The sequence below is a fragment of the Nicotiana tabacum genome, chromosome 12 (genome assembly GCF_000715075.1).
Source record: "Nicotiana tabacum cultivar K326 chromosome 12, ASM71507v2, whole genome shotgun sequence".
Lineage (NCBI taxonomy): Eukaryota > Viridiplantae > Streptophyta > Magnoliopsida > Solanales > Solanaceae > Nicotiana > Nicotiana tabacum.
Genome location: NC_134091.1, coordinates 29026078 through 29044513, shown reverse-complemented (window position 1 = coordinate 29044513; position 18436 = coordinate 29026078). Strand labels below are relative to the sequence as shown.

The 18436-nt window shown below is 39.0% G+C and overlaps 1 protein-coding gene across 1 annotated transcript; it reads left to right on the top strand.

The window, feature by feature from the left end:
• LOC142167069 (uncharacterized) lies at positions 1-832 on the top strand. The gene is made up of 3 exons (XM_075227224.1): positions 1-136; positions 214-380; positions 455-832. Exons 1-3 carry the CDS (start codon positions 1-3, stop codon positions 830-832), a joined length of 681 nt encoding a protein of 226 aa, XP_075083325.1.
• The last annotated feature ends 17604 nt before the right edge of the window (positions 833-18436 follow it).

The window sequence follows — 18436 nt, the reverse complement described above, 5'->3', positions numbered from 1 at the left end:
ATGTATGCTTTCGTTGCACTATATCCGTCTATAAAAGGATGGCAGTATTACAAACCGGTTGTTGTTGTAGATGGAACCTTTCTTAAATCGACGTACAGAGGAACATTATTGATAGCATCCACACAAGATCCAGCAGGTAAAAATAAGAATAATAATATGTGTGTGTGTGTGTATATATATACTCAAATGTGTTTATATGATTCAATTTATTAGGTAGTATCCTACCACTCGCATATGCCATAGTAGATTCAGATAATAATTCTTCCTGGGAGTGTTTTTTCGCGAGGTTCAAGGATTTATTTGGGGAAAAGGAGGGAATGTACATAGTCTCAGACAGGCATGAAGGCATTGAAAATGCAGCAGCAACATTGTATCCACAAGTACCTCATTATGTGTATGCATATGGCATCTATGGAATAATGTAAAAAAATATTACAAGAAGAACCATTTGCAGCTCAAAGACATATTCTTCACTATGGACAAAGTATACACAGTTGAGAAGTTTGATTACCATATGGCAGAGGTAGAGATAATTGATAAGAGGGTCAAAGATTACTTAATCAATATTGGGTATGAAAGATGGTCCAGAGCACATTCCACTGTCAACAAAACATTGACAATGACTTCAAACATTGCGGAGTCGATCAATGCAGCGCTCAAGACTGCTAGGGAACTCCTAGTACTGCCTTTGCTGGAGTACATAAGGCAATTGATCGGACGATGGAACGTTACAAACCAAAAGAATACAATACAATCATTTATTGATCTTGGAAAAAAATATGATACAATGCTGATGGATAATCTCGAATTGTCACATCGGATGAAGATATGACTAGCATCTGTAGATACTTGTGCATATAATATGTAATCATGTCGAATTTACGGATCTGTTATATCTTGAACCCTTTATGTGCCTTTTGTTAAACTAGTGTCCACCTGCATGGCAGAGGGAGACCAAATTGATTAAAGCTAATATTTTCTATTATTCATTGTTTGCACAAAGGCAATATTATAGTGTTCAAGTAATGGAGGGTCTTATCTCTATTACCCGATGCTTCAGGTTTTCTATTTCTTTTCAAAGTTGGTTGGTCTACCTCTATTCTCTGTTTCTTCTGGGGCATGCAAGAAATTAGTCATTACGTAAGAAAATTGTTCAACTTTTAGGCGACCACCAGCATGTATATAAGGCTTTCAATTTAATGTAGCATCTATGCCTACCCCACTGCTGAAATATTGGTTAGTTTGACATAATATTAAGCTATTTTGAATCTTGTAGGCTTTCCGGTATATGTGTTTTGAGGGCATATGCTTTGTCACCACTAATGATATTTGATAAATTTTGTAGGTGACCCCTTCGACAAGTTACTTATATTCAGTACTTGACAAGGGTAAGCAGAGAATGGTATTCCTAAAAGATCGAACTTGCAGTTGTAGAAGGTTTCAGTTGGATGAGCTGCCATGCGCACATGTTTGGACAGTATTAAAATACAAATACATTGATCATATTGAGTATTGCTCGGTGTACTACACCAGAAAGTACCTATTGAAGACCTATGAAATTTCAATTTATCCGGTTCCTGATGAAAGCACATGAAAAATTCCTGCTGAAGTTCTAGATGAAAAAGTCTTGCCATGAGACGTGACTAAATCAATAGGAAGGCCAAAGAAGGGGAGGTGCAAGCCAATATCTGAAAGGGAACGAAAAAGGTCGGTTTTACGTGGACAGTGTAGAGAACAAGGTCACAACAGGAAAACTTGTAGAAATAATCTAAAGAAAGGATGAAATATGTCAAACATAGAATTACTTGTTATTTTACTTTACTGAATATCATAGAGATTTAGAAGAACCCAATATATCAAGAACTGTATCAATGCAGAATGTCATTCGAATTTTATATATAAATAAATATTTGATCTATCATTTAAAATCGTGTTGCAAGTGTATTTTTTAAATTATACATCTGTTTGATTAAAAAAGAAGTTGTATCAGCTATGTATCATATTTATATCTCTTGTGTATCACCTATGTATCTCTGTGTATCGGTAAATTATACACTTGTTTGATTAAAAAAGAACTTGTATCAGCTATGTATCATATTTGTATCATCTATGTATCTCTTATGTATCACCTATGTATCTATGTGTATCGGCTCTTACTCATGCCTGTATTTGTGTAATAACAAACCTAACTAATGGAAAATAGTCGTAGCAGCTAGAAAACTATGCAAATAGTTTTAGAAATTTGCAAAAAAGAGTGTGGCTTCATCAATACATATTTCGAAACCAAACAAACTGCAGAACTCGTTGTGAAGAAACAAACTATGCAGCGATCCAAAAACGACTATATCATCTATGTATCATGTGTGTATCATATTTGTATCATGCGTGTATCTGGAAGAGACAATGTATCACAAACTACCGTATATTTTTCATATCTTGAATTCACAACACAAAATCGAGGAAAACCCCAAAATAAACTAAACTGCAACACTCCAATATTGCACTAAAACTCATTAAACCTTTATAATAGAGCAGACATCTCATTTGTCGTACAAATCTTAAAAGTATTCATAAAATTCAAACAAAAACAAATCCGATCCGTCTTACAACAATGACAACATAACAGAACACAATACAAAACGAAATTATTGAGTTCATCCTACAACAATGACAAAGGTAACTACTTCTTCCGTTTTTGCGACTTATTCTGTCGACCAATAATCTCATCATCACTTTGCGCGTTTAGTTCCATCTTCTTTCTAGCATAATCCCACAAAAGAGCACCAAATCTGCGCCGGTGTGCATAGGCATTGAATTTTTTATGAGGCGTCTTGCCCTCAATGAAATACTCGACAAATGATGTTGCAAATACACCGAAATCACTACAAATAAAAATAACAACAATGATCAAACTGTAAAATCTAAAAACAAAACAGATTGTGTTGAAATAAATTTATACGCTTCGACTTGTTGAGGCAGTCGTTCAACCAGTTTTACATCAAAAGGGGTAATCAAGTTCTTTGATTTGTCGACACTAGTGCGCCAATTGATATCTTTTTTGTTTAAATAGAAATTTGTGTGTACGAAAAATGAGGCAGCAATACAGAATACTTGCGCATTGTGTTATGAACTTTGGCTTGATGAGCAACTTCACCGCGCATAGAGTCATACACATAAATGCACCTATCCTTGAAGGACATCACAACCATTATCCAATGCCATTGTTCCACAATATTAATTGGCATTAGGACGTGCTCGACAATGTGCCATGGAACATTGGCATCCAAGACATACCCCTGAATATACTCTGCAATGACATGTTTCGGATTGCACACTTCACTATCTCCATATGTATCAATAAACGCCTGCCACAACTCATTAATTTTTTTGTCGAAGTACAAATCTGTGGTGGTGAATGTTACAGGTAGGTCTTTGTCATACTTCCAATTCTTCCTCAAATAATAGAATAAAACATCAATGTGCTGAAACAAAACATAACAAATAATTAATCACTGAAGGCTCGTAAGCTTTAAGCAGCTACACGTTTTCAAACTAAATTCACAGAAAACAAAGGAAAATAAATGCTAACTACTTCTCTTGTGCCAGGCAAGATAGTAATTAATAATTTGTTCTAACTTAAGAGTCCTGATCACATGTACACTGGATAAAATTAAAAAAAAAACTATAAAAATAACTTCTTACATACCGAGTCATCCAAAGGCTCACCATTATATGCCAAAGTGTAAAACCATTTTTTTTCTTCAATATTGTAACGACCCGACCGGTTGTTTTGAGTCCTAGTGCATCGTTCAACGATTTAAGGCCCTGAGCAGCTTCACTTCAGGTACTATGACATGTGCGCGTGGTCGGAATTGAATTTCGGAGTTGATTTGGAAAGAAAATTCTAATTTCGGAAGCTTTAAGTTGGAAGAATTGACTAAGGTTTGATTTTTGAGTAAACGATATCGGAATCAGGATTGGAAGGTTCCAACAGGTTTGTAGGATGATTTTGGACTTGGGCGTATGTCCGGATCAGGTTTTGGATGACCCAGGAGCGTTTCGGCGCCCATTGTGGAAGTTGGCATTTTTGGAAGGATTTCATAAATTTGGGTTGAAGTGCATTTCAATTCTATCAATGTCCGTTTGGGATTCTGAGTCTATGAATAGCTCCGTATGGTGATTCTGGTATTAGGAGCGCATCCGGATGTGGATTTGGAGGCCCGTAGGTCATTTCGGGGTCATTTGGCGAAAGTTTAAAATTTGAAGGTTTTTGAGAAGTTTGGCCAGGAATGGACTTTTTGATATCGGGGTCAGACTCCAATTCCGAAAGTTGGAGTAGGTCCGTAATGTCGAATGTGACTTGTGTGTAAAATCTGATGTCAATCAGACGTGATTTGATAGGTTTCGGCATCGAATATAGAAGTTTGAAGTTCTAAAGTTCATTAACTTTGAATTGGAGGGTGATTCGTGTTTTTAGCATTGTTTGATGTGACCTAAAGGCTTGACTAAGTTCGCATGATGTTTTAGGACTTGTTGGAATATTTGGTTGGGATCCCGGGGGCCTCAGGTGAGTTTTGGATGCTTAACGAATCGATTTTTGGTCTAAGGATGATGCTAAGGCAGCTGATATCTAGTGTAACCGCACCTGCGAAGTTTTGGCCGTAGGTGCGGAGCCGCAGAAGTGGCCAAGAGGGTCGCAAAAGTTGTTCTAGTTGGGTAAGGCTGGGACCGTAGATGCGGTCAAGTTCCGTAAAAGCGGGACCACACCTATGCACGAAGAGTCGTAGAAGTGTTGTTGGGTCGCAGATGCAGGAAATGTTGGGCTGAGCTTGAACCGCACCTGTGATGGAATTTTCGCCGGTGCGCAGCCGCAGGAGCGGCTGATGAACCGCAGAAGCAGAAATCATGGCTGGGCAGTGTCTTCTTTAAAACGAGAGTTGGGTTTAATTTCACTTCATTTTTGTCCATGGGAGCCGATTTTGGAGCAGGTTTGGAGTGCAATCTTCATCCTCTATTATGGGGTAAGTGACTTCTTCTCATTTTGGGTTAAATACATGATTTATATATGGAGTTAAACATGAAAATTGGTAGAAATTTGGGATTTGGAAGAAAAACCTAGAAATTAGTATTTTTGGATTTTGACCACGAAATTGGACATGGAATTGGGAATAAATTATATATTTGAGTTCGTGGTGTCATGGGTAAAGTTTATCTTTGAAAATATTCGGAATTCGGGCACGTGGGCCCGAGGGTGATTTTTATCGACTTTTCAAGCGGAGTTAGGAATTGTTGTAAATTGAATTATAATGAGTATTAGAGTATATATTTATGGGTTTGCATGTTTATTGACTAGTTTTGGAGTGTTGGGCATCGGTTTGAGTTGTTGGAAGGGCTTGGAGCCGGCTGTGGAATTTTGGAGCGGGGTAAGTCTCCTTTCTAACCTTATAAGAGGGAATTAACCCCATAGGCGAATCAAATTATTATGTGCTTCTATTTGTGGGGGCTACGTACACACGAGGTGACGAGAGTCTGTGCGTAGCTACTATTAGGCTTCTGTCTGGGTAGTCTAGGACCCATATCATGTTGTACTCGCGATGTTGCGCCCTACTGTTTAATTTAATTGTTTAAAACACTTAGAAACTCGATAACGGAATTGTAAAAAGGTTAAACTTCTTTTACTTGGCCGTTAAATGGAAATTTGAAGTTCTTGGAATATTTGCCTCTTAATAAATCTTGAATTGGTTGTTTAATGTGTTTTCTCTTTTGTGGAGTGGGTCGAACGCCTCGGTAGCAGATAGATGCATCTATGATTTGTGTCGTTCGACCCTCGGTAGTGCACAGTTTAAATATTATGTTGGATCAGGCCGTACGACCTCGACATGATTTGCGCATGATATATTTTTGGAATTGATAATAATTGATATTGCTTTCATTGGCCCGAGGTCCAAAAATGTTAAATGACGAAAATAAATTTGGAAATTTCTTATGAACAAAAGAATTGTTTACTTATTTCATGATATTGAGCTTACAGCCGTTCTACGTAATCCATGCCTAATTATATTATTGATATTTTATTTATTGCCCATAGTAAGTATCGAAGTCGACCCCTCGTCACTACTCTTTGAGGTTAGGAGGGATACTTACTGGATATGCATTGATTTACGTACTCATACTACACTTGCTACACATTTTTTTGCAGGTGAATATATGTCTAGTGGTCGTGTGGGCGCAGAGACGCGGTTATTGCGGGGATTTAGGTGAGTTGCCTTCCACGTTACGAGTTCGCAGCCAGCATAGTCTCCTTCAGAGTATTTATATTTCTCCTGTCCGAATTTGTATTCCGAAAAGATGTTGTATTTTATTTTACATTCCTAGTTGAGGCTCATGCACTTGTGATACCGGGTTTTGGGATGATTTGGGTTGTCCTGTATTGAAATTTTAAAAAATATATATTATTATTTACTCTGTAAATTCCATCTTTTACCATTTAACTGAAGGAAATAAGATTTCAAAAATATTAAAATGAGAACCATATTAAGTGTTTATTGTTTGGCTTGCCTGATAGCGGTGTCCGAAACCATCACGACCTTTAATGGATTTTGGGTCTTGACAACATGGTATTAGAGCACTAGGTTCACTTAGGTCTCACGAGTCATAAGTGAGTCTAGTAGAGTCTTGCGGATCGGTACAGAGATGTCTGTACTTATCTTCGAGAGGCTACAAGACTGTTAGGAGCATTTCCCTTCTTGATTCCTCATCATGCGATTCGATTCCTTTGAGGCTTATGCCTTCATTCTCTTCCTATTCAGTCTTATGCGACGTGAAGCGCTTGTTATAAATTGGGAATCGAGGAATTTTAATGGTACTACAGATATGGTGCAGGATCTTTCTCCCTGCGTATTTGATTGGGCTATTGTAGTCGCCTTGCGAAAGGCCGTTCTGTCATTGCAGCTCAGTATCAGTTTTACCTAAGGTTTTGAGATTTGGAATTGATTGTTATGACGATTCGTGCATTGCTATCGCATAGTGTTTGAGTAATGGTAGGATACTTGTCTATGTGTAGGGGTAGTTAATGATTTTAAAGGAGGTCTTTTTTCTCAATGCATGATTCAAGGGTTCAGTGTTTTATTTCCAACGGAAGAAAGGCAATCGGACTAAGAATGTTCAGGTTTGGGTTGATGGAGTAACGAGACTTGGTATTTTCGAGCAAGGTGGAATTTTCATCTGTGATGTGGTGTCGTCACCCTGGATTGAATGTGTTAAGTTCGCCGTTGTTATGGTCTGCATCAATTTGCCTTCGGGGCAGGGTAGTGTGAAATAGTGCCGGGGAAGCGGCTGTCAGAGATCGCAGTGTGCAGTGGTTCAGGACTTAATCGGTGGTCCGGGTGTTGAGGGCTCAAGGAAGATGATCTTCGTAAAGATGATCTTCGTAAAGGTTTAAAGTTGGTAGCGATCGATTGGTTCAAGTGCTACAGAGGTAGATTTTGATTTAAGGCAACAAATGGGCAGCGAAGGATGAGGAAGAACATATGGGAGGTGTCTTGCGGTGGTTAAATTTCTAGAAGGCCAAGTATGAGAAACAGAAGTCAGGTAGTTGCTTAAAGGAGAGGGTTTGACCAAAGTGGGATAGTGGCAGAGTAGAATATGTGTTCTGTGGTAGAATAATTACACACGTTGAGGAAAGTTTAGAGTGATTTGGAACTCATGGTGGACAGTGACTAAGTCTACGAACTTAATTTGGAATATTTGCTGCTATACGGAGAAGGGTTGGATACGACGGAAAGGAGTTGCATGATATGAAGAAGGATACAACATGACTTTGGATTGGAATGTATTGCCGCATCTTTAGTTGATGTCCATGAGAAGTGAACGGACTTGTACAGCTGGTGAACGAGCACAGGCTCAGGATGGTTTATTGGTTTCATGGTAATTGTACTCGGTGCAGCGTTGTTGGAAGATGTCGGCATGGAATTTCCACAGGTGGGTTATTTATGGTGAGCAGGTCAACTTTTGCGTGGTGTTGATGAAGCTTCTACGAAGAATTTTACTGGCTATCCGATAAGAGGTCAAATATTTAAATATGGCTAGTGATTCAAAGCGTTCATGAAATGGTTAACAGGAAGATTTCGAGGAATTTGGCGGGTCGATTACGCAAGGTCATGTCAGTAAGGAAGAAGGAATCTTGGTAGGTTCCAGGGTCATGTAATGGTAGCTTCAAGCTTAAGTGGGAGAGCCCCACCGCCTACGATTGGATTGCATGGTTGTCTACTTGTGAGGTTTCTGGTTATCGGCATATTGATGGGTTGCTACGACAAAGGAAAGAGAACATCAGTAGTGATTTGAACCAAGGATTTGAGAAATGTGTGTTATATTTTATCGGTTCATGTTTAGGCTTTGGGAAGGCTCAGAGTTTATGCTTCGTGTAGATATGATGTACAAGGAAAGGAATTCAGCCGGTTGTATTTTTGAGAGGGTGTTCATGTGCTAGCAGGGCCTTGGAGTCTGATTATATTCGGGAACAAGTCAGAGTTTGTGACTCTCAACAATGGTTCTAGTGGGTTCAAAAATTCAAAGTGCGGTGACTAAGGATTTCGAGCCAGTAGTATGGTTAAGTATCGAGATTTTGCAGTGGATTATGAAAGGGGCTTGGAGTATTCTATTTTATCATCGGTCTGCAGTGTAGCATTGGAGGAATGGGAAAAAATAACTTCGGATTCATAGAGGGGTTTTCACAATGAGTGTACCAGTTAAAGATGCGAATATGCATATAAGGAGGGTATGAGATGGTTCGTGGGTTTTGGAGAGAACGTGGTCTCGTGAAAAAAGGTCACTCAGGATGAGTGCGGATTTGGGTTCATGATGTTTTGAATGAAGTTATTATTATTTCTAGGGCAAGTCCCGAGTAAAGTAGAAGAAGTGGCTCGGTTGGTAATGGTTGAATCAACACGGTTATGGCAGTGACCAGTTTCTCCAGCGTGAAGTTATACATATGGCTTGTGGTTGTACACTTGGGCTTGAGCGCCACCACAACTTGGTTGATTTGGGAGGTATTCGATTCGTATGGACTTGTTGTGTAAAGAAATTTCTGGAAGAGTTATGGCAGTTTAGATTACGACATGAGGTTGTAATTTCTGCGGTTTGAGAATTTAGTTGTGTGTTGCATTGGTTCTTCTGAAATGAGCTAAGTAAAAGGTTTCTATATGATGAAGTATTTATTTTATTAGTGGATCAGGGGTTATTATGGAATTCTAGTACTCTCACGTACTGGCATGTTAGGTGCAGTGAGCGAATGGGAAATTGGAAGCTGAGGATCAAGGTTGCGGTTCGGTGTTGACAAGAATGTCACAAGCTCGGATGAGCAAGAAAACGAATTCAGATGGTTAGAGTAAGCTGGTATTGTCTTTAGCGTCACCTGAGATCGGTGCCCTGTGTAAGAGGCTTTGCGTACTGATTGTGGATTCTTGATTTGCTTTACAACATTAGTATGGCCGGTGGTACGGATGTGTAGACTTGTTATCTGGTGCGGAAGGTCGTGGGAGCGGTTCCCACGGGAAGATTATATAAGTGTGACATGTAGTCACTTGCTTGATTGAAGATTAAAACCAAGTATTGAGATCGTGGTACTATCGCTAAATTGAGAATTTATGCTTGAAGGGCGCTCGGTTCATTTGATTGTGGACTATGGAAGTTTATTCCGGATTTGACAGTTATTCTTGTGTGTTATGGGAAAAAAGGTTATTGTGGATCCTTGAAAGGTTATTAGCCCAGTACGGTACGATCAGAATCGACTTGAGGTCTGTGGATGGATACAAATGTGAATGTGGGCTCTATATCATGCCGGATGTGTTCATTTCAGCATAGCGCTGTTTTCGGAGGGGTCTTCGGGCCTTGGATGTTATTTATATTATCGGCCCTTCCGTGTAGTCTCTATTGTGCCATGCGGGCTGTGAGGCAGTTTGATTATTCGCAATCGTATTGAGATACCATATAGTTTGTGGTGTTTATATTAGCAGGATGGCTCTCGAGATGCAGGTCATTTATTGCACCTTAGTTGTGCTTGAGTTTTATAGCATATGACTCTACCCATCTCCCCAGGATTTGTATTCATGAGTATGAGCGTTATGGATCGATGTGTGTTTTCCTTAGATTATTATATGTGGATCGGGTGGCACGCCGCCACGGGTATATGGTTGGATCGGGTGGCACGCCGCCACAGATATGTTGTTTGGATCGGGTGGCACGCCGCCGCGGGTATCATGGTTGGATCGGGTTGCACGCCGCAACTGTATCAGGTGTGGATCAGGTTGCACGTCGCAACAGTGTGTTATTGAGTACAGTTTCCCATATCTATTATTGCGTGTTTTGCTTCTCATTTCCTGAGGAAGGTTCATAACATCCTTTCGGTTGTTTAATTAGTTACGTGGGTTGAGTAGTTCTTTCCAGAGTTCGTTTTTCCTTATGTATCACATACGAGTTTGTGGATTGTTGGCGCATGATGGCATCATATGAGACCTTTGGTAGTGTTTGTGGTGGCTTATTTCCGGAACAACTTATACTGGGTGAGACAAGATTATTGGACCTGGGATCAGTGCGATCAGATTATATGAGGCATATTAAAGAAAAAAAGTAAATATCGTTATTTGGTTCATAATGGGGTAATGGTCCTTGTCACGAGGAGGGACTCAATGATTTGTTGACTCAGAAGTTGCTTATGAATTTCTACATATCCTTTCTGTTGTGACAGTATTGCGAGAGTTGAAACGGGACATATATGCTTCGTGAGGTGCGTGTAGGCATCAGATTCGTGGGATTTCGACTATCGTTGTTAGAGGATGTTATTATGGTCATGTGGGTTACACGGTGCATGGTATGAATTCAGTAAAGGTATGCAATCATGTATTGGTGCATCGTGTAGTGATGGATACCGTGTTCGTATGTTGGAAACAGACCTAGTAGAGAATTTCAGATGTTGGAAGTTGGCTCTAAGGTTTATTTGACTAAATAAAGGGGAAAATCTTCAAATTGGCTCGAGATAATGTGCTCAAGTAGGTTGTGGTAGCACGAGTAGGTGCACGAGGAGTTGACAGTAATTTCAGACAACTCCAGTGCAGTTCTTAGCACGTTCGAGGACGAACATATGTTTAAATGGGAGAGAATGTAATGACCCGACCGGTCGTTTTGAGCCCTAGCACGTCGTTCAGCAGTTTGAGGCCCTGAGCAACTTCACTTCAGGTACTATGACTTGTGCGCGTGGTCGGAATTGAATTTCGGGAAGTTCGGAGATGATTTGGAAAGAAAATTCTAATTTCGGAAGCTTTAAGTTGGAAGAATTGACTAAGATATGATTTTTTAGTAAACGACCTCAGAATCAGGATTGGAAGGTTCCAACAAGTTCGTATGATAATTTTGGACTTGGGCGTATGTCCGTATTGCGTTTTGGATGACCCGGGAGCGTTTCGGCGCCTATTGTGAAAGTTGGCATTTTTGGAAGGATTTCATAAATTTGGTTTGAAGTGCATTTCAATGCTATCAATGTCCGTATGGTATTCTGAGTCTGGGAATAGCTCCGTATAGTGATTCTGATATTGGGAGCGTGTCCGGATGTGGATTTGGAGGCCCGTAGGTCATTTCGGGGTCATTTGGCAAAAGTTGGAAATTTGAAGGTTTTTGAGAAGTTTGGCCGGGAGTGAACTTTTCGATACCGGGGTCGGACTCCAATTCCGGAAGTTGGAGTAGGTCCGTAATGTCGAATGTAACTTGTGTGCAAAATCTGAGGTCAATCAGACGTGATTTAATAGGTTTCAGCATCGAATATAGAAGTTTGAAGTTCTAAGGTTCATTAACTTTGAATTGGAGGGTGATTTGTGTTTTTAGCGTTGTTTGATGTGACCTAAAGGCTCGACTAAGTTCGCATGATGTTTTAGCACTTGTTGGAATATTTGGCTGGGATCCCGGGGGCCTCGGGTGAGTTTCGTATGCTTAACAGATCGATGTTTGGACTAAGGAAGATGCTAAGGCAGCCGGTATCTGGTGTAACCGCACCTGCAAAGTTTTGGCCGCAGGTGCGGAGCCGCAGAAGCGGCCAAGAAGGTCGCAGAAGCGGTTCTGGCTGGGGAAGTCTAGGACCGCAAATGCGGTCAAGTTCCGTAGAAGCGGGACCGCACCTGCGCACGAAGAGCCGCAAAAGCGGAGGCGCAAAAGCATTGTTGGGTCACAGATGCGGGAAATGTTGGGCTGAGCTTGAACCGCACCTGTGATGGAATTTCCGCAGGTGCGGAGCAGCTAATGAACTGAAGAAGCGGAAATCGTGGCTGGGCAGTGTCTTCTTTAATACGAGAGTTGGGTTCAATTTTACTTCATTTTTGTCCATGGGAGCCAATTTTGGAGCAGGTTTGGAGTGCCATCTTCATCATCTATTATAGGGTAAGTGACTTTTTCTCATTTTGGGTTAAATACATGGTCCATATATGGATTTAAACATGAAAATTGGTAGAAATTTGGGATTTGGAAGAAAAACCTAGAAATTGGTATTTTTGAATTTTGACCACGAAATTGGACATGAAATTTGGAATAAATTATATATTTTAGTTCGTGGTGTCATGAGTAAAGTCTATCTTCGAACATTTTCAAAATCCGGGCATGTGGGGCCGAGGGTGATTTTTATCGACTTTTCAAGCGGAGTTAAAAATTATTGTAAATTGAATTGTAATGAATATTAGAATATATATTTATGGGTTTGCACATTTATTGACTAGTTTTGGAGCGTTGGGCATCGGTTTGAGTTGTTGGAAGGGCTTGGGAGTCGGTTATGGAATTTTGGAGCGAGGTAAGTCTCCTTTCTAACCTTATAAGAAAGAATTAACCCCATAGATAAATCAAATTATTATGTGCTTATATGTGTGGGGTCTACGTACGCACGAGGTAACGAGAGTCTGTGCGTAGCTACTATTATGCTTATGTCTGGGTAGTCTAGGACCCATATCATGTTGTACTCGCGATGTTGCGCCCTAATTGTTAATTTAATTGTTTAAAACACTTAGAAACTCGTTAAAGGAATTGTAAAAAGGTTAAACTTCATTTACTTGACCGTTAAATGGGAATTTGAAATTCTTGGAATATTTGCCCCTTAATAAATCTTGAATTGGTTGTTTAATGTGTTTTCTCTTTTGTGGAGCGGGCCGAACGCCTCGGTAGCATATAGATGCATCTATGGTTCGTGCCGTTCGACCCTCGGCAATGCACAGTTTGAATATTATGTTGGATCGGACCGTACGACCTCGGCATGATTTGCGCATGATATATTTTTGGAATTCATAATAATTGATATTGCTTTTATTGGCCCGAGGTCCAAAAATGTTAAATGACGAAAATAAATTTGGAAATTTCTTATGAACAAAAGAATTGTTTACTTATTTCATGATATTGAGCTTACAACCATTCTACGTAATCCATGCCTAATTATATCATTGATATTTTATTTATAGCCCATAGTAAGTGTCGAAGTCGACCCCTCATCACTACTTCTTCGAGGTTAGGCGGGATACTTACTGGGTACGCGTTGATTTACGTACTTATACTACACTTGATGCATATTTTTGTGCAGGTGCATATATGTCTAGTGGCCTTGTGAGCACAGAGGCGCGATTATTGCGGGGACTTAGGTGAGCTGCATTCCACGTTACGAGTCCGCAGCCAGCAGAGTCTCCTTCAGAGTATTTATATTTCTCCTATCCGAATTTGTATTCCGGACAGATATTGTATTTTATTTTACATTCCTAGTTGAGGCTCATACACTTATGACACCGGGTTTTGGAGTTATTTGGGTTGTCTTGTATTGAAATTTTAAAAAAATATATTATTATTTACTCTGTAAATTCCATCTTTTACCATTTAATTGAAGGAAATATGATTTCAAAAATATTAAAATGAGAACCTAATTAAGTATTTATTTTTGGCTTGCCTGACAGTGGTGTCCGGCGCCATCACGACCTTTAATGAATTTTGGGTCATGACAACAAACTTCAACGACCCACAACTCACTATCGAGTTCACTAATATGGTTCGGGTAAATTTCATTCCTGGTAACAGATATACCCAAAAGAGATACAGTGATTTGATATAAAATAATGCTGCAAATGACAATATATTAAAATATAAAACTAAACAAAACTCAGAAGTTGGAAACATACTTCTTTCTGGACTTCCCTTCTTTGACCCACATAGCAAATACATTCAACAGAGAACTGTTAATGCCAGTTCCGATTTTGCTCTGAATAGGATGCTTAACAACATAAATTTGCTTTTTTTCTTTCACTATAACAACTCCAGTATTGGATCTTGAATCAAATACAATAATGAACGGAGACTGCACGTCCTTTAAAGGACATCTCTTTCTTTTTTCCATTTGCGGCGAAACTTCAGGAAGTAATTCAGGCTGGTACAGAACAGTCTGAGATTCAGGAACCTCTTTCTCAGATTGTTCCTTCATCTCCTCTATCGCCTCATCAACACTTGCAGTCACACAAACAGCGCCAGTCTGAGATTCGGGAACCTTTTCTTTCTCAGATTTTGCCTCCATCTCCCCTGCCGCATCATCTGCAGTCTCATCAATAGCGCCAGTATGCGCTATATCTGGTGTGAAAGTTACTTTAGCGACGAACATGTTAACTTTTACACCAGAAGGTTCTTCCATGATATTAACACCTAACTCGTCTAATGCATCGAGCACAATATTGTTACGATGATGCGCACTAGTATCTCTTTGAGAATGTGGAACATCTTTGCCTTCACTTCCACCGACCTATTTTTTTTTAAAAAGAATCGAAGTATCAAAAACAACAAAGAAAAGAAAAAGGAAAAGTGCAGAATGCACAACTAAACACACCTTACAACCATCCATGTCAACATCTTCATTGCCACCAAATTCCATATTGCTCACAAAATCATTATTGTTTTGACGACTCATAAGTAGGGATTTTGACCGCTTATTTGCTCTCTTTTACTTGCGTTTTAGCTCAAAAATACTTAAAGGTATTCCCGAAAACTAATAAAATGTGCTTTTGTACAAGAACATTGGGAAACGAACCAAAGGAGTAAAAATCAACTCATATATGAGTCAAAAGTGGACAAGGACCAAAACAAGGAAAAAGGCCCACAGTGCGGACCACACAATACTGTGTGCTGCCGCAAAAAAAAGGAAGAGCCATGTCAATTCTTCTTCAGAGTATGCGGACCGCACAAATATTGTGCGGCTGCAGAAGAGGAAATTCAGAGAGCTGGTTTAGGGCAAGCTGAAGGAGTGCGGACCGCACCATAATTGTGCGGCCGCAGAATGTTAAGTGCGGCCGCACTCAATATTATGCGGTCCGCAGAAGACAAAGATCAGAGAGATGGGATTTGAAGTTCAAGAAGAAATGCAGACCGCACCATTTTTTTGCGGCCGCATAATCAAGAGCACGACCGCACTCATTTTTATAAGGTCCACAGAAGTCTCACACAGCCAGAGCCAAGCAAGAGTGCGGCCGCACTCACAAATGTGCGGTCCGCAGTAGTTGAAGGAGTGCAGCCGCAATCCAGAATTATGCGGCCGCAGAACTGGAACCTGTCAAGCCAAGTCTCGTTGTGCGGACCATACACATAATTATGCGGCCGCACAACCTCAGCAGGGGCATTTTTGTCAGATATTTTCAGCTTAGTATAAATAGAACTTTTTGTCATTTTTAGAATAAGTTTTGTTTTGGGAGAGCACCTGAGCCGTTTTCCTTTACTGCTTTGAGTAATATTATACTATATTAGCTTCTAAATATTAGATTTTCTTTACCTAATCAATTATTATGCATTCTATCTTAATTTCTTCTTGTATTTATTCATTTTTCATGAGTAGCTAAATTTCTAGCTAGGGTTGTGGCCCAACCCTAGTATGGGTACTTAATGGGTGTTTGATTTAGGACTTGTTTTTTATTGAGTTAGTGATATTTAGCCTAGTTCTTGATTGAATTCAAGAATTAATGGTTGCAAATATTGATTCATGCCTAATTGACTTAGTCTCTACTTGAGAAAAAGAGACTAAGTCTAGGAAAACTTGGCTAACAAGAAATTGGGGTGAACTCAAGAAATTAATAGCCCCAATTAAAGGGTTGATTCTAGAGATAGTAAGACCCGACTTGAGCAGTTATCACTTGTTTTGTGCAATACCATTTGGACTTGAGAAATTCAAATTGGGCAAAATAACTCAAACTATCGAGAGGTACAGAGTGGGTAATTGCGAGTGATTTCTATATTACAACCCCGACGAATCAGGCTTGTCCTAGAGTTTTCAACCCATTAGGTAACCACCTAGGTGGAAGTCACGCCCCTAGATCTTTTATCATTTAGAAAACAACCAAAACCAAAAATATTTTCTTATAGTTTTATTATTGCAATCAATAGTTTAAAGTAGAAGTAGAAACAACAAACAAGAATGTGGAAGTATAATCTAAGGAATATTGTACAATTACACTAAATATATACCTAATCCCAATTCTAACTCCCAGAGGATTCGACTTCGACTTGCGTTGGGATTTATTATTGCTTCGACTGCCTCACTACCTATATTTGTGGTGTGAGTTTGGGCGACATCAACGACCACTGGTGTCTTCCTATAGATGTGCACCATATTTGTCTCCGCTTGCACGAAACTATTTTAAAAAAAAGGATATAGTAAGTTAATTAAAAAAATAAAAGGAAATACACAATGGAAAAGAAACACATACCTTGAAATTTATCAACTCAAAAGCTTCCTTGAATTTTTCAGAAACATATTCCATGAAGGACTTTATTTGCTTATGGAGCTACAAAAGAAAATAAATAAGAAAAATAATAGACTTTGAATAACAAAACTTTTAAAAATATATATATATATAAAAAAAAACAATACAAACCTGTTTAACATCAGCTTTCAACTTCTGTCATAATCAACAGGTTGGACGCCCGGCACCTTTTTTGGTGGGACGGGCTCCTTAATCTGTTTCGGGAATGGCATGACAAAATCATCACTATCATCAATAGGAAGTTTTTCCCTGTTACGTGATGTCAAATATTTCTGATACTCATCGTTAACTTCAACAGGTAAAGTAAATCTCCTTAGCTCTTCAATTGTAGGAGAAATATTTTTAAACTGCGAATGTAACAAAAAGTGCTTTAGTCCTAGATGTATCAAAGATGTATAAAAACTGTATATTTAATGTATCATAATGTATTACAGTGTATCATATATTTATAACCCATCAATACATAAAAGCCGGTACCTTATTCCTTATGATGTTGAATAAACCAATAGAGAAGTCCCCACGCGTTGGCCTATCTGTCATTTCCCAATTCAATATGCGTGGTGTATGATCTCCAACACGAACAGCAAACTTTTGATCAACTACAGTGCAACATTCATAGAACCACATATGTAGTGCAAGAGGAAATCTACCAATCCTATAAAACTCAGACTTTCCCCTCAACATGTCCCTCACCGACTTCATTAAAGCTCAAAACGCAATCTTACCCCAGGGAAAGGACACATACCCACCACTCTCGACAAGATGGAAATCACGTTTACTTATAAATATCTTCTGAACCTGAGTAGGCATTAGAAATGTGTTTATGAAATAAATGATTGCATTCTTAACCTCGTCTTCATCAAACTGCCATTTCTTCTTCTCAAAATAATCAATAAGCGACTTCTTTGACACCGCTTCAAAATCAGAAAAATAAGTATCCACCAACCTATTGGGTCCACTGAAGTTACCCTCAACATGTTCATTGCCACAACATTTTAAATCACTTACACACCAAATTCCCGAAGACCAAAACATAAAACACATTCGTCATTTAATTTCACATAAAATTGATCATACTTATCTTGAACCAACTCTCTAAACATTAAAGAACGGAATTAAGTTGTGCCTGGATAGCAACTCGAGGTAAATCAAGAAAATAGCCAAAATATCTTTCCCTAAACATCTGAAGCTGGACATAAGTCAACTTTGATTGTAAAACTGATATGATGTCCACATTAGTGTATGATGTCCAATGAGTAACAGAAAAAGGCTCCCCAACTGGAGTATAAAGCTTCCAAGGATACAAATAAATGACACGAATTAAAAACAAACAAATACAAACTAAATCCAATTTTAAAAGAAGATTCAACAATAGAAAAAAACATATAATTGAAATTGTATGTACCATACAAACTTTGTCAGTAATTTTAACTTTTTCTGCCTTCTGAACCTTACATTATTTTGGTTTGACACCCAAATTCACTTTGTCCTCTATGACACGTTTTCTTTTACCTTCAACATCATCCTCCCGAACCATTTTGCTCTTCTTTTTCTCAGATTGTCCAACAACGTACTTTCGAGATTCTAACATTTTATGTAATAACCCGGCCGGTCATTTCGAGAATTAT

Coding starts and splice junctions, on each gene's coding strand:
- LOC142167069 (XM_075227224.1), top strand. CDS start 1: ATGTATGCTTTCGTTGCACTATATCCGTCTATAAAAGGATGGCAGTAT. Junction 137..213: donor ATCCACACAAGATCCAGCAG/GTAAAAATAAGA, acceptor TCAATTTATTAG/GTAGTATCCTACCACTCGCA. Junction 381..454: donor CAGCAACATTGTATCCACAA/GTACCTCATTAT, acceptor AACCATTTGCAG/CTCAAAGACATATTCTTCAC.